The 13,932-nt window shown below is 36.1% G+C and overlaps 1 protein-coding gene across 42 annotated transcripts in view; it reads right to left on the reverse strand.

The window, feature by feature from the left end:
- Positions 1–13,932, reverse strand: part of svila (supervillin a) — a 73,459-nt gene that overhangs the window by 12,816 nt on the left and 46,711 nt on the right. For 11 of the 42 annotated variants that reach the window (XM_083556745.1, XM_083556732.1, XM_083556746.1 and 8 more), the window contains 14 exons: positions 13,318–13,413; positions 11,166–11,418; positions 9,114–9,450; positions 7,241–7,469; positions 6,065–6,197; positions 5,456–5,500; positions 3,743–3,823; positions 2,534–2,584; positions 2,045–2,213; positions 1,649–1,735; positions 1,218–1,304; positions 880–1,057; positions 522–694; positions 131–286 (listed from right to left, as the gene is read on the reverse strand). In XM_083556745.1, the coding sequence (XP_083412871.1) occupies positions 131–286; positions 522–694; positions 880–1,057; positions 1,218–1,304; positions 1,649–1,735; positions 2,045–2,213; positions 2,534–2,584; positions 3,743–3,823; positions 5,456–5,500; positions 6,065–6,197; positions 7,241–7,469; positions 9,114–9,450; positions 11,166–11,418; positions 13,318–13,413 (2,075 nt within the window). The remainder of the gene's footprint in view (positions 1–130; positions 287–521; positions 695–879; positions 1,058–1,217; positions 1,305–1,648; positions 1,736–2,044; positions 2,214–2,533; positions 2,585–3,742; positions 3,824–5,455; positions 5,501–6,064; positions 6,198–7,240; positions 7,470–9,113; positions 9,451–11,165; positions 11,419–13,317; positions 13,414–13,932) is intronic. The other 31 variants (XM_083556751.1, XM_083556756.1, XM_083556754.1 and 28 more) reach the window with 8 other exon arrangements.

Here is a 13,932-nt window from a genome sequence, read left to right on the forward strand (position 1 = left end):
CCAACTATGTCTAATTTGTGTGCTACTGCTTTAGATATATGTAAGGAAGGTAAAAGTACAGGGCATTTTAAACATGTCCTTTACACTAGAGATCTTCGCTCCTTACTTCAGGAAAAATTAAGTGACTGACCTTTGACCTGCATTAGCATGATGGCCTTGTAAGGCATGGCACTGTTGTGAGAGCTTTGCTCTGAGGTCTTCACACTCCGCAGATTCACACTGCTGAAGTTCTCCTTGCTAGCCAAGCCTGCCAGAGCCACAGCAGAGAACCCACTGCTCTTACACACTAAAAAAAAGAAACAGGAAGGGAGAAAAAGAGACACACAGACAGTTGTGGCTTCTAAACACAAGCAAAAAAACTGTAAAAGCTATTCTTAGATGCGCATAACACTTCTAATATGTGTGAGCTGCTGCATCATGATAATCGTATAAAGAAACACAACCTGACTTCTTTGTCAGTAACAGCATATTTAAGCTGCCATTTCAACAATTCTCACACAGCCCCTCCCTCAAACACTCACTCTTTTCCTGAGTGATCCTCTTGCTCTCAAGGACACCAATGTTAAGTCTCTGCTCTGTGTACTCATGTCTGATGTCTTCACGTGCAGCTAGTATCTTCAGAGGGTTTCTAGAGGCCTGCACGTTTCGGGCTGGACGTACTGCACGCTTATGCTGCACCATCTCTGAGGTCAGCCTTAAAAATCATGGGTCATAGGTCACAATGAACTATAAACATTTTCAGAATTGCATCATATTTATTTTCTTTCTAATCTACTTTATATACATTCAATTATCACTTAAAACAATACCATACAAAAACAGTCAAACAAAGATTTAAAGCCTTTGAAGCCATTAACCTGATTTAGGGCAAGGTCTTACTTTGGCATCTGAGATCCAAAGATGGCATCAAAGTCTTCATCAATCTCAATTTTACTGGTAATATTGGCCAGTTCCTGAGTGTGCTTGTAGAACTTATCAAAACACCCATCATCCAGATTCATGACCTCTTTAACCTTCTTTTCTGTTACTGTAATAGTGGACTCTGGAAGACCACCCACTGAATCAAAGACAGAAACAAACTAGTAGTTACATATTTCATTTTATAAAAAAAAAAAAAAAAAAAAATAATAATAATAATAATAATAATAAACAAATGCAATATAGTTATTAAGCTTGTACTTTATGCTAAATATTTATAGTCAGCTGAACTCTCTTACCTTTACTGTTGAGTCTACCCAAGAAGGACTCCAACTTCTCCAGCTTCTTGTCTGACTCAAGTTTTATATCATCTCTGACCTCGATCTCTGCCAAAGCAATATAACAAAAGAAATGCTGTTATTTCTGGAGTGAAAAGACATGAAACACATACAACCAGACAGGTCACAAGGTAATAACCTTAACCACTGCTCTCATTTGTTTTGTTTCTATTATAGGATTAGAAGAAGTGTAAATGACAACAGCATATTTAAGTTATACATTTATTCTGTTAAAGCTACAAAAAGAGTCTCAATCTAATGATGAAATATGCAGCAGTGCATCATCATAGCCATTGCTATTCATCAAAACACAGCATACACTTAAAGTATATACATTTTTTTTTTCTTTTTTTTACCTTAATTAACTGAAAAGATGTATTAGTAGTTTTTACCTTCCTGAGGTTTGGAGATGGCATTTTTATTTTTGTATGACGCAGGACTAAATACTGGTTTTGTAAGCACCATGGGGGCTGCAAGACCTGAAACAGAAAACCAATTCAAAAATCTGTAATAATCTGTATAGACTCTGTGCTTAAAACCATTATAGTCACTTGCAACGCATTATATATTAATGATTATTCAACCTTTTCTCTTACACAAATCCTTTGTGCTAAGATTGAAGATCAAGGCAAGATTAAAGAACACGATTAATAGTTCTACAGGAGTTTTCGAATAGAACTTCACAAAACTGACTAATACAAGTGTCTCTATTACACATGTACAAACTTTGAGTTTGTGTACATGTATTGTGTGTATTAAAACAAGTACAGTATGCGACACTCACTGACCTTTCTTGACCATACGACCCGCCACGGTAAACTGTGTGGAATCATTGGCAGCTCCTCGACCTTTGGCCTTCCAGGCATCCTCTTGAGTTGTGATGAGCTGCTTCCGTTCTTGGATGGACATGTCAATGCGCTCGATTCTCTGATCCTCCACTACTGCTTCTCCTATCCTCTACACAAAACAGATAGCAAACACTAATCAAATATCTTCACATGCACACACAAACTGAAATATTAATTTAACTGTACTTCGGGAATTTCTATTTAAAGTGCTGTTATTATGATTGACACATTAAAGTAATATTTAAGAATAAGCCACAGAAATGAAATGTCACAAAGGGTATGTAACCATTCAATTCTAATCCGCTTTTCTGTTAAAACGTTTCAACCACTGATCTACAGATGCAATACATTTACAGAGAGCCAGAAATGCATCATTATTGAGAGATCCGATAAAGTGCACAACTATTGTGTGTGTATTTATATGAGCACCTTGCGTCTCCAAGGGTGGCGTTCATCTGCTTGCATAAGCGCGGGTTGTGTCTTCACAGAATGAAGGGAAGAAGAGTGAGGAAAAGATGCAGAAGTGACAAAAGAGAGGAAAGGGAAGATAAGAGATGAAAGGATGTAGCGTAGACCAGAGACTTTCCTAACTGTAGTAAAGGCAACATGTTTACTCTACATTTAAACTCTGACCATTAGCCATTATCAGCATCAAAGATCTACAGCCAATCTTTGGCAGCACATCGCATTTACATACATACTGCAACTAGACAAATGTACAACTGCATCTTATTTAAATTGGACTGTAGTAAAAACACTAAACAGAAATAAATAGAATAAAGGAAAACCCCAAATGGATCTAAATGGATCTAAATATAATAGAACAGTGCAGAAGAGAAAACAATAGAACATGAAATATTCTTAAATGGAACAGAATAGAATTGAATATAACAGAAGTAAAGTGAAGTGAGCACAAAGTAGAATAGATTATTCAATTTAAGAGGGGATTATACAATTGTATAGATCACAACAGGACAAAAAAAAAAGAATAGAACAAAAAACTAATTGAATGAAGAGTAAAATGAAAAACAGAACAAAACAGAATAGAATGAAAAACAAACCCAACTAGATGAGAAATGATTGGAATAGAATAGCTTTGTTGTCAGTGGTTAAAGAGGAAAACTAGTTGGAGCTATGCACTCAGTATGGGGGTTTTAAGAGTGTTATGTGGCAAGTTCTACCAATAACCTCTCACACAGCAGCAGAAAATTAAAACCACAGGCTGTAATTAGTGCTATAGAAACCAAATTCTTCTATTGCAATGAAATGCGTGTGCAATTAGATGAAGAAAGACAAAGCGTGATAACGGAGGAGTGGAGGAGCGTGTGGCAAAGTTCAGGAGAGGAAGCACATGAGAAAAGTGTTATTCATAACTAGAGTTGTGCTTAAAATGAAAAAAAAAAAAAACCTTCTGAACAATACCACTAATATTTTATAATAAAAGAAAAGTGTTAGTTTGAACAGGCGTAGGAGGAAAAGACGGAGAGCAAAACTCTTTGATGTGCACTGCTGTGAGTACACAAGTAATATTTATTTAAAGTGATGATTGCTTTTACACAGGAATGAGAGAAGTAGAGAATCGGAGAAGCTACTTTTGAAGGGTTTCGGTGATGCAGGAGATTGGGTTTTCTCTCTCACCTGGGAGAAGGTTTCGATGGGATCCTGAGCCTCGGAGCCACTCGCAGGCACAGAGGAAAAAGTGGTAGAAAAGACAGGATCCTACAGCAGGCAGCAAAAATGGGAGGAAGCGACAGGACAGAAACAAACACATTGGAGAAATGTAAGACGGAATAGAAAAGGCAGACAGCATAGAGAATTGTTTTGGTGAAGGAAAAAAAAGCTTATTTTTAAAACATGCTGTATGTATTAGAAGGGATGCAGGACCAGTCCGTCCTAACAAGTGAACTACGTGTATAAACACCATGCTTATGGAGTCAGCCGAATGTCATGTGGTTATAATATTGCATTTTCTCTAGCCTTGATACTAATGCTTCATTAGAGTGTCAACTGGATTATTATTGCACAAAAGCAAAATAATAACTACACTATAAGGACAAAGGTTTGTGGACACCTGCCCAGATTCATAATTGTACATTCCACATTTAGTCCACACTTGCTGTTAAGATAACCTCTACTCTTCTCTGAAGATGTTTTTCGATTTTTGAGTGTCTTTGTGCTAATTCAGCCACAAGACTCTGTTCAACAGGGTTGAGGTAAGGGCTCTATTGCAGGCCACTGAAGATCTTCCACTCCAATACATGTAAACCATATCCTTATGAAGCTCAGTTTGTGTCTGGGATCTACTAGTTCAAATGAAGGAAAATTTCAAATGATCCTATACAACATCCTACATCCTATACAACTGTGTGCCTCCAACACTGAGGTAACAGTTTGTAAAGAACAAAATATGGCTGGAAAATTGAGCTGTCCAATACTTTTGTACATATAGAGAAATATAGACTTGTATAAGAAAGATATATATATTTTTTTAACTATTCACACACATAAAAACAGAAGAGTTTGGCTAAGTTCTTTCTTGGCATCCAAATATACAAAAAAAAAAAAAAACATATAGATGATTGATACTGCAGGAGAAAGGTGATTATCTTGTGACACCCAATACGACAGTCAAACTTTTTTTTTTGCCTAATTAAAAAAAAAAAAAAAAAATAGACAACAGGACAACACTTCTAAACAATTCTAAAGTTATCTAAAATATTTATTATGTGCTTTTTTTATTTCAAAGGTTAAGGATTTATAATGATCTTTGCACATCATCTTCAAAGCAAGACAAGCAAAGACTAAATACAAAGCGATAATCATACCTAAATTAACACTGTAACTAGGTAACTTTGCTATGATGATATCTATGCATGCTGTATTCTTTTTCAGCAAAAAAATTAAGCAAAATATTCTTTAAAAATTATTTTAATATTACTTATTTTCAGAAGTTAGCAAGACAGACCTTGCAACCTTGCAAACTCCTGCAACCCCGTATTAAGGTTAAAATCGGTTTCATATCCTAAAGGTTATAATTTATATCCTAACACTTTATTTAAAAATAGACACAATAGTCTAAGATCAGTAGAATTATAAAAATAGCAACACTATTAATAATCAAACCAAAAAGCAAAAATCATAGTGTGGTCATATTGGTAGCACAGAGAGAATTGCCAGTAAAACCACCACCACAAGCAATGCAAACACAGGTCATCACATGTCACTGTAAAAATACCAGCTCAGCACACCCATTAGCCATCACCCATCACCATGAGATGAAACACAAACACACACAGCATGTGCTCTCCACCAGACAGATACACTAAAGACCATATCAGTGAGCAGTCTTACCCAGAGCTGATCAGAGACTGCAAACTCATCTATTATTCCATTGCCCTGGAGAAAGGAATAATGTACTCTTAGGAAATTCATTAGAATTCTTCACGTGTCCTTTTGTGGGAATCCTTGAAGTTTTTTAATCTACATTAAAATGTTTTTTTTTGGAAACTTAGAATCTGTATTTATCCAGTGAACATGTAAACAACCTTTAAAGAACCTTTTTCTAAGTGTATGACCATTTTTGACCCAGCCAGAATCTTGCTGATACAAACATTGAAAAACACATGCTGATAGACTAAAATAAAGGAGAGAATACATGTCGAATGGTCCATATATTCCACAAGGACATCCATCAGATATTGCAGACATAGCAAAACTAAATAAAAATGGGAGTAAAAGAATAGTCAACTGTGCATCCTCTGTCTGTGCAAACCTTTTTTCAACTTCTGGGAATTATTGATGAACAAAGAAATATATGATAAACTGATATTTAGTAAATAGTTTTTTTGCAGAATACGAGTTAACTGCATTCACACTGCAAACACAAAACATTCATTTGAACTTTAATACCTTTGGCTGTTTGGCCAAGTTAGGAGTAAAGTTTTCAGGGTTCAGGTTTACCTTCTTTTTAAAGGTCTGTTCCACCTCCCACAGCTGAGCATGTCTCTCTGAAATAGCCACTTTAACAACATCCTGCTTCTTATTGATCCTGTTCCTCCAGTCTTCCTCACCACTCTTCCTCAGCAGAGCCAGCCTGCACACACATCGATATACACACCATTTCCAAACCATTAACAAGCAGTAGAACAGCCAGGTTTACAAAAACAATGATAGACGAGATGAGTAGTCAGTTTAATACAGAATATATATGTAATAATATGGACGAAAGCATTAAAGAAATCTTTTTATTTTTATTTTTATTTTTTATACTTCTTAGATAGCCAGAAAGCTCAAAAAACGAGTGAAAACAGTGTGATTGGTTATACTGTGTTTTGTGTTTCTGCAATATCAATATTGAAAAGTTATTAGTTATTGTGAAAATATATTTAGTAGCCACTGAATAATGGAGTGCAAACATTTTGTCCAATAATATGCAACTAAACATGTTTGTTATTTTCATTTAAGTCAGTTTATTAAAGCAATAAACAATAAAAACAATTCTGGTAATAAAAAAAAAAAAAAAAATAAAAAATAAAAAAAAACTTTACTTAGCACTTTTTTTTTTTTTTTTTTTTGGTGGATTACACTTTTTTTTTTTTTAAACATTAAAACCAGTCTTTGTTCTATTCCCTATTTTAAATATTAATTTCTCTCTGTATGTGGAACACCTCTTCAGTTCCCCCAAAAACTATGGCACACTCACGCTTATACACTGACATGCTTTTGTCTCTTCCAGAACATAGTAATCTAAAGCAGTCTGTAGAGTCGACATCCTGTAAACATTGTAGTTATTATTCTCTGACTGATTAACTGTGTTACTGAGATGCTGCCTTTTATAGAAATGTCCAAGTGTCCTGGCTCCTGTCAAATCTTATTAGCATGCATTTCAATGTTCTGTTTAAGCAGTCATTGTAACTTATTGTATCTCACTGTAAAACTGTACAATTATTAAATTTATATGCATGAATAAGTATCATGTATGATGTAATTTATACATTCTATCACCAGTGTTTTTAATATGTACACACACAAGCTGTATCTCTTCATTTCAAGCTTAAATCTGCATTCAAAATACACACCAAAGAATATGCAACAGGTTTAAATGTACGTGCATGCACACACGCATTGACTTCTTACCTCTCTCTGATAGATATCTGCCTCGCTGACATGATGTCAGAAATCTCCTCTGCCAATTCTGCTTCTTGTTCTCTTTCTCTGGTCCTCCAGTCCTCGGAGATGTCCTCTCTGCCGGACTCCAGCAACTGCTGAGTGTGTGTGCACTGCTGGAGAGAAGAGCTCCCGTTCAAAGCTTGAGATGTAGTTACTTCTGCTGCAGTGCTCACTGAAACAGTCTGCTCAGGAAGACCTGTGGCAGAAACGTACACACAGACACACACACAGGAAGCTGTTAGGACAGCCCCAGTCCAGTGACTAGAAAACAGACAGACAAAAACACACCAGGACTGGTTGTGTGATTTTCTCCTGACATGACCTATTGTTGAGAGATTAACATAGAGTCCAAGTGATCTTAATGATGTGTAAATGAATTTACATTAAGTGGAGGTGTAAGAGTTACAAATGTCTTCATATTCAGATACAGGAAATCTGCTGAAGCACAAGCTTGTCTTGGAAACCGCACTGACGCAGCAGGAAGTGTGTTCTTTCAGTGTAACATTCATGGGGTTTAAAGTCAAATGCAGGCATCAAATTATACTTTAATAATTGGACTCAATACAATATGGTATTAGCAACTGTTGTAGAGTCATTTCCTTTGGCTCTTGATCTTACAGCTTGTTTTGCTTAAACTGTTCATAGGATGTGTTTGGTAAATTTAGAAATATGGATGCAGCTCAACATTTGAATAATCTTATAGCTAACCTGCAGTTCATACCGCAGGTGATGTAAAACCAAAATATTTGCATAGTGATTACATTTTTCGTCCAATTCGCACTGTTCTATACAGTGCTGCAAGTGCTTTATTCTTATCATTTTGTCATTTGTGATCAACTTGGTCAAGGTGGAGCAAGAGCCTGTCCGAGGAATATTGGAACCCAAAACTTTATATCAGAACACCATACATCCACTTCTTTATGGCTTTTAAGTGTAAATAACATCTTAGTTGAATTTTTAATTTTTTTGGTGGAGACCTGACAATAGACACAATTACCTTTAAAAACTAACCAGAGACCTTTATTTCACGGAATGCATATTAAGAATATAAGAATGAAGAGAAGGAAAATGTTCACCTGCAAAGGCTGCAAGAACTAAGTTAAACTAAAGGTGGACCGATTGTTGAAGATTTTTGCCATTTGTTTTTATTAATTTACTTCAGCCGATTAATTGGCTTCGGCTTGCGTGAGAGAACATAACTCTCCCTTACAAGCAGGTGGCAGTAGACTAAAGCTAGAACTGTAAATATATAAAGCAAACATCGTTTCTACCCACCGCAATCATTACTAACTGATCCGCGTAGCTTTTTCCAATCATGTTTTCCAAGTTGCAAAGACAACAGCAAGAATGACAAGAAGCGCGTTTCGTTTTTCTGCGTGCGTATTCGCTAAGCTAATTTGCCAATCGGATTCTCTTTCTCGCCGAAGAGTTCAGCCGCTGATCCGACATAGAGAATCAGCCGAAAAACAGCTGATTCAGTCCAATCAGAGCCAACGGAAGTAACACAACTAAAGCCGACCGACTTACTAATACTAAATGCTTTCAACAGTAGTTTACTCAATCGTAGCTAAGATGACCTAGAAGCAAGGAGCATGATCATTAAAGAATTCATTACATACTGTAAGTACAGATCTATACAAAATCTTTGAAATCAGTGATCGCATAACTGTTGTTGTTTCAAAGTTGCACAGGAAAATACTGTTAAACCACATAAACCACACCAGGTACAGATTTCACATTTTATCAACTTTGCTGCACATCCTTGTTACGTAAAAACTGCAAAAAAGCATGAAACTGTTTCGCAATGTTCCCTCAAAGATAAAACACTAAACAACCCTACCTGCTGCTGCTAATCTTGACCTCAGATGTCCGTCTGTCTCCTGGAGATCATATGAAGTAAGTGCCTCTTTGTTGAATTGCTGATCTCGCTTTACAGTGTGCAGTTTCCTCATATCTACACCCAAGCTGGACTCCCCTCGCTCACCTCCAGGTAGTTCAGAGGGACCTATGTTGCCCTGAAGTGCTGAAAGAGGTTGTGATTGGTGCCAAGGAGGCACATCTCGTTCATTACGGATTTTGGATTGGGCCAGATGGATATCGCCTGCATGAACTGTAGAAACTGTGGTTGATTTTTCAGCAGAGGATGATAAAGGGGTGAAATGAGAGCCACCTCCATCCTGCAGGCAAACAGAAAATAGGAAAATCAAAACACGTATTGATTATGGTGACAAATGGGACAAAGGGAAGAGTCAAAAGTGAAGAGCCTTGTAACTGCAAGTCTTTACACAAGAGCAGAACTACAAACACTTTCAAGATGCACCAAATGCATGCGCTTACAGTTTTCTTCTTCCAACATACAAAAAACGGCTCTTTTAACAATTCTTTATAAAATCTCAAGACCTTTCCACAAGAGAAAAATGCATTAAACAGTGTGACATTCAACTCATGAGCAGTGTCAGTTTCATAAAAAAAAAAAAAAAAAAAACATTCCAGCAAACAAAATATCAACACATACACCTTTGACTTTAAAGCAACTCCTTTATCATCATTCAACATCAACAATGATCCTAAAAAAAACAAAACAAAAAAAAAAAAAAATAAAAAAAATAAATAAATAAATAAATCACACGCACAATACGTTTATAAAAAGATGCACAGTGCCAAATTACTGTATGATACCTACACTATTCTCTTACATATTACTAGCAGCATGTTGGACAATAGTCTACAAAGTACCACTGACACACAACAGCACACTACACGTCTATGGGCTTTACTGCAAGCTGGGCAAAAATAAAGCAAATGAGAAGAACCACACAGCTCTCTCACATGGTCAAGATCACTCAGTCCATCTGAGTGCCCCATCTCCTCCTCATAAAGATCAGAGTCCGAGTCATCCTGCACCAAACAGAACCATTAAGCACTGAACTGTACGTGTGTCTGCATGCAGAGTGAAAGTAGTCGTAGTGAAAGTAGTAGACGATACAGTGGTTGAACACCACATTTCATTAAATCTTTTTAAATGATATAAAGTGATTTTTATACCTATAGTATGCATTGATTATTTAATAAGACATGGACAAAGTTTTTAAGGAAGCAGACATAATCCTTAAGTCAAATGATTTATTAATAAAAATAAATGTTTGCCACTTTGAGAAACAAATAATGTGTTCATTGACATGGTGTGCCATATCAGATCACACAAAAAAAAAAAAACTTTGCAAAAATAAGAGGCTGTTGGTCCAGAGTGCTTAAGAGGCATTAGTCTCAGAATAAGTTGCAGTTATGGCAAATTTTGTGGACACAATCACACCTATAAGTGATTCCTCCCTAAACTGCTGCCACAAAGTTAGAATAAAATGGTTCTATATAATGCCTTCGAATGTTGTAGCATAAAGGTTTCCCAGCACTGAAACAAAGAAGTTTAACCCTAAACCTTTCCAGCATGACACAAAGCAAGCATTAGAAGACATGATTTGACAATGCTGAAGTGGAAATCTTGAATGTCCTACCCACAGCCCTGACCTTTACCCCACTGAACACCTATAGGATGAACTGGAACAGCCTCCCATACCTTCCTCTCCCAACATCACTCCCTGATCGTACTAATGCTCTTCCAGCTGAATGGGTAAACCCACACAGCCACACTATGAAATGTAGACTAAAAGTCTTCCCAGATGAGTGGAGCTTGAAATAACAGCAAACAAGAACTAAATCTGGAATAGGACGTATTTAACGGATTTAATCAGCATCAGAAGGTATTTATTGATTTAGATTTAAAAATATCTTTGTTGCTCTGAATATATTTGTTTGCCAAATTCTTTAAATGGAAAAATGTACATGAATTATTAATGTTTAATAAATTGTAAAGGAATGTAAAAATTCTCCGCACCTGCTCCACTTCTCCAGGTATGATAGGCTGGGTCTGGTAACGGGCATTACTGCGCCGCGTCCGAGTGTCTCTGTGGCGGACAGGGTTCATGCCAGACTGCTGTGTGAGTTTGTTAAAAATAGCCATTTTCTCCGCCAGGCTGAGAGTGGACAGGTCTGGCTCCTCCTGGCCTTCCTCAATATGACGACCCTTTTCTGCCTGAGCTTTCTGCTGCTCCGAGCGGGCTTCTCGTGCCTGTTCCCTCGCAAAAGAGCTAAGAAAGGAATTACAGAATCAGGATGAGGTGATAGTGGAATAAAGAACAAAAAAGACAGATGATAAAAAGAAAATAATAAAAATGGGGAAACTATAACAGCATATATATATATATATATATATATATATATATATATATATATATATATATATATATATATATATAACAAGGATGTTTTATAAATATATTTCATAAATAAATATAGTCAGCTGCACTTTAAAATGTTCGAAGAGAAATTATATATATATATATATATATATATATATATATATATATATATATATATATATATATATATATATATATATATATATATATATATATATTATACACACATACATACACACACACACACACACACACACACACACACACACACACACACACACAGGGTTATTAAAAAAGAATGAACCAACATCATGACGCATTGCTTCTGTTCTTTAGCATAGTCATGGAATGAATCAGTGATGATTTGAAAGAGGAGATAACTATGTTTTGAATGGCTGCAACAGGGGCGATGTAGTCACGTCATTCCTCCGGAAAATTTCAGTTGTTATATTACATAATGAAATCTGTGTGTGTGTGTGTGTGTGTGTGGTGTGTATATATATATATATATATATATATATATATATATATATATATATATATATATATATATATATATATATATACACACACACATACACACACGCAGAGAGAGAGAGAGAGAGAGAGAGAGAGAGAGAGAGAGAGAGAGAGAGAGAGAGAGAGAGAGAGAGAGAGAGAGAGAGAGAGAGCACATTAGTTATTGACATTGGCATCAACTGCAGCAGACAAGAAACCCCCAAAAAAAAAAAACTGGGACAGCATCCACAGTGCAATGTAATATGACCAAAAATAAAGCTACAAATCACACAATCTTTACGTACTCTTTTTAATCGGGACACTCTGCTTTCACAACACACTTGATGAAAAAGACGAATGATGGATGAATAGTGCAGGAATGCTACAGTGGCACATGTTCAGTGTAGCAGATGTATATGGAATGTCACAGCACAGCCATGCGAGGCATACAAGAGCAGGGGGGAAATGTGTGGCTACCAAAGCAGAATGTTAAGGATGTGTTCATTCTACAAAATATCTACTGCAACTCTGCATTGTTGAAAGATAACACAAAATATGATTATTCTTACAAACCTTTAGTTTCTCTAGTCTCTTATATATAAGTGCTTTTACCATAATGTCTGACCCTTATTTCTGTGGTTAGGGGCAGCATGTATGCAGTGCTGAATGAAAGGATTATAATTCATTAAGCTGGGACCTACAAACAACAAATGTAAATCTGCCATGAACATTCAACTTTTAAACAGAAGTGGAAAATGTGTGAATTCATTGCTAAATATAATAAAAATAATAATAGTGAGCAAAAAAAAAAAAAAAAAAAAAAAGATTGTACTGAATATTACATTACAATAATATTTAAGATGATAAATTAATGGACAAGTAAGGAGTTATCAGATGTCTATTCAATCTCATTATAGCATTGTTTTTTTTTGTTTTTCTATAAATATATTTTGCATAAAAAGACCAGCCTTCACTATAGACTTTCCAGAAGCAACATCACATTTAAATGTTCAAAAATGACAATACTTGTTTAGCCCACATGAGGGAGCACTACACCTTAACATAATTCGCACTGCGCATGTAAAAATAACACCGTACTCAACTAAGCTTCCGAACCTCAAGGTTGTCTAGTTCACATTACAGAGCATGTGTGTTAACTAGTGTGCTATCTACAAGCTTAATGTGATGACATTTAGACATATTAGTATCCATTAGAGTGACCATGCCTCTTCTACACACACATGCACACATGCTTGTGTGTGCGTGAGCACAAGAGAGACAACCAGGTACCTGCGTTGGGTGACTGTGCTGTTGATTACAGTAGGACTAGGAGCACGTGTTACTGAAGAATGAATAGGTACAGTCTGTGACAAGGGAACAGGGGAACTTCACAGGACAAGAGGGAAAAAGAACAAGAAAATAAAAAGGGGGAAAAAGAAAGAGAGAGAGAAATCAGAAATAAGTAAAATGGGATTTGACTAGAAGATTTGCCCAAATGATTAAGTAAATACAACCTCAGATGAACAGAATATGACATATTACGCTGTCATTATTTAGTTTTTAAAAAATAAAGAGAAAAGGAAAATCCATGTGTAAATACTAAGTACATCTTTAATGTTTCCACAGGCTTTAAGAGAGGCTAAGTAGCAACCAGGTGCTGCAAACAAATGCCCTCGATAAATCGATAATCAGCAAGTGTGACCATGTCTATAAAAGCTTTTAGCATTAAAGTTGCCAGGAGAAAGCCTCTTTTTTTAAAAACAAAACAAAACCATGGCATTACAGCTTAGGTTTGCAAAGTTGCATCTGAACAAACTACAAGACTTCTGGAACATGTCCTTTGAACAAATCGGACCAAAATGTAGATGTTTGGCCATAATACCCAGTGCCACGTTTGGCACTGAG

The sequence above is a fragment of the Silurus aristotelis genome (assembly GCF_946808225.1).
Source record: "Silurus aristotelis genome assembly, chromosome: 12".
Classification (NCBI taxonomy): domain Eukaryota; kingdom Metazoa; phylum Chordata; class Actinopteri; order Siluriformes; family Siluridae; genus Silurus; species Silurus aristotelis.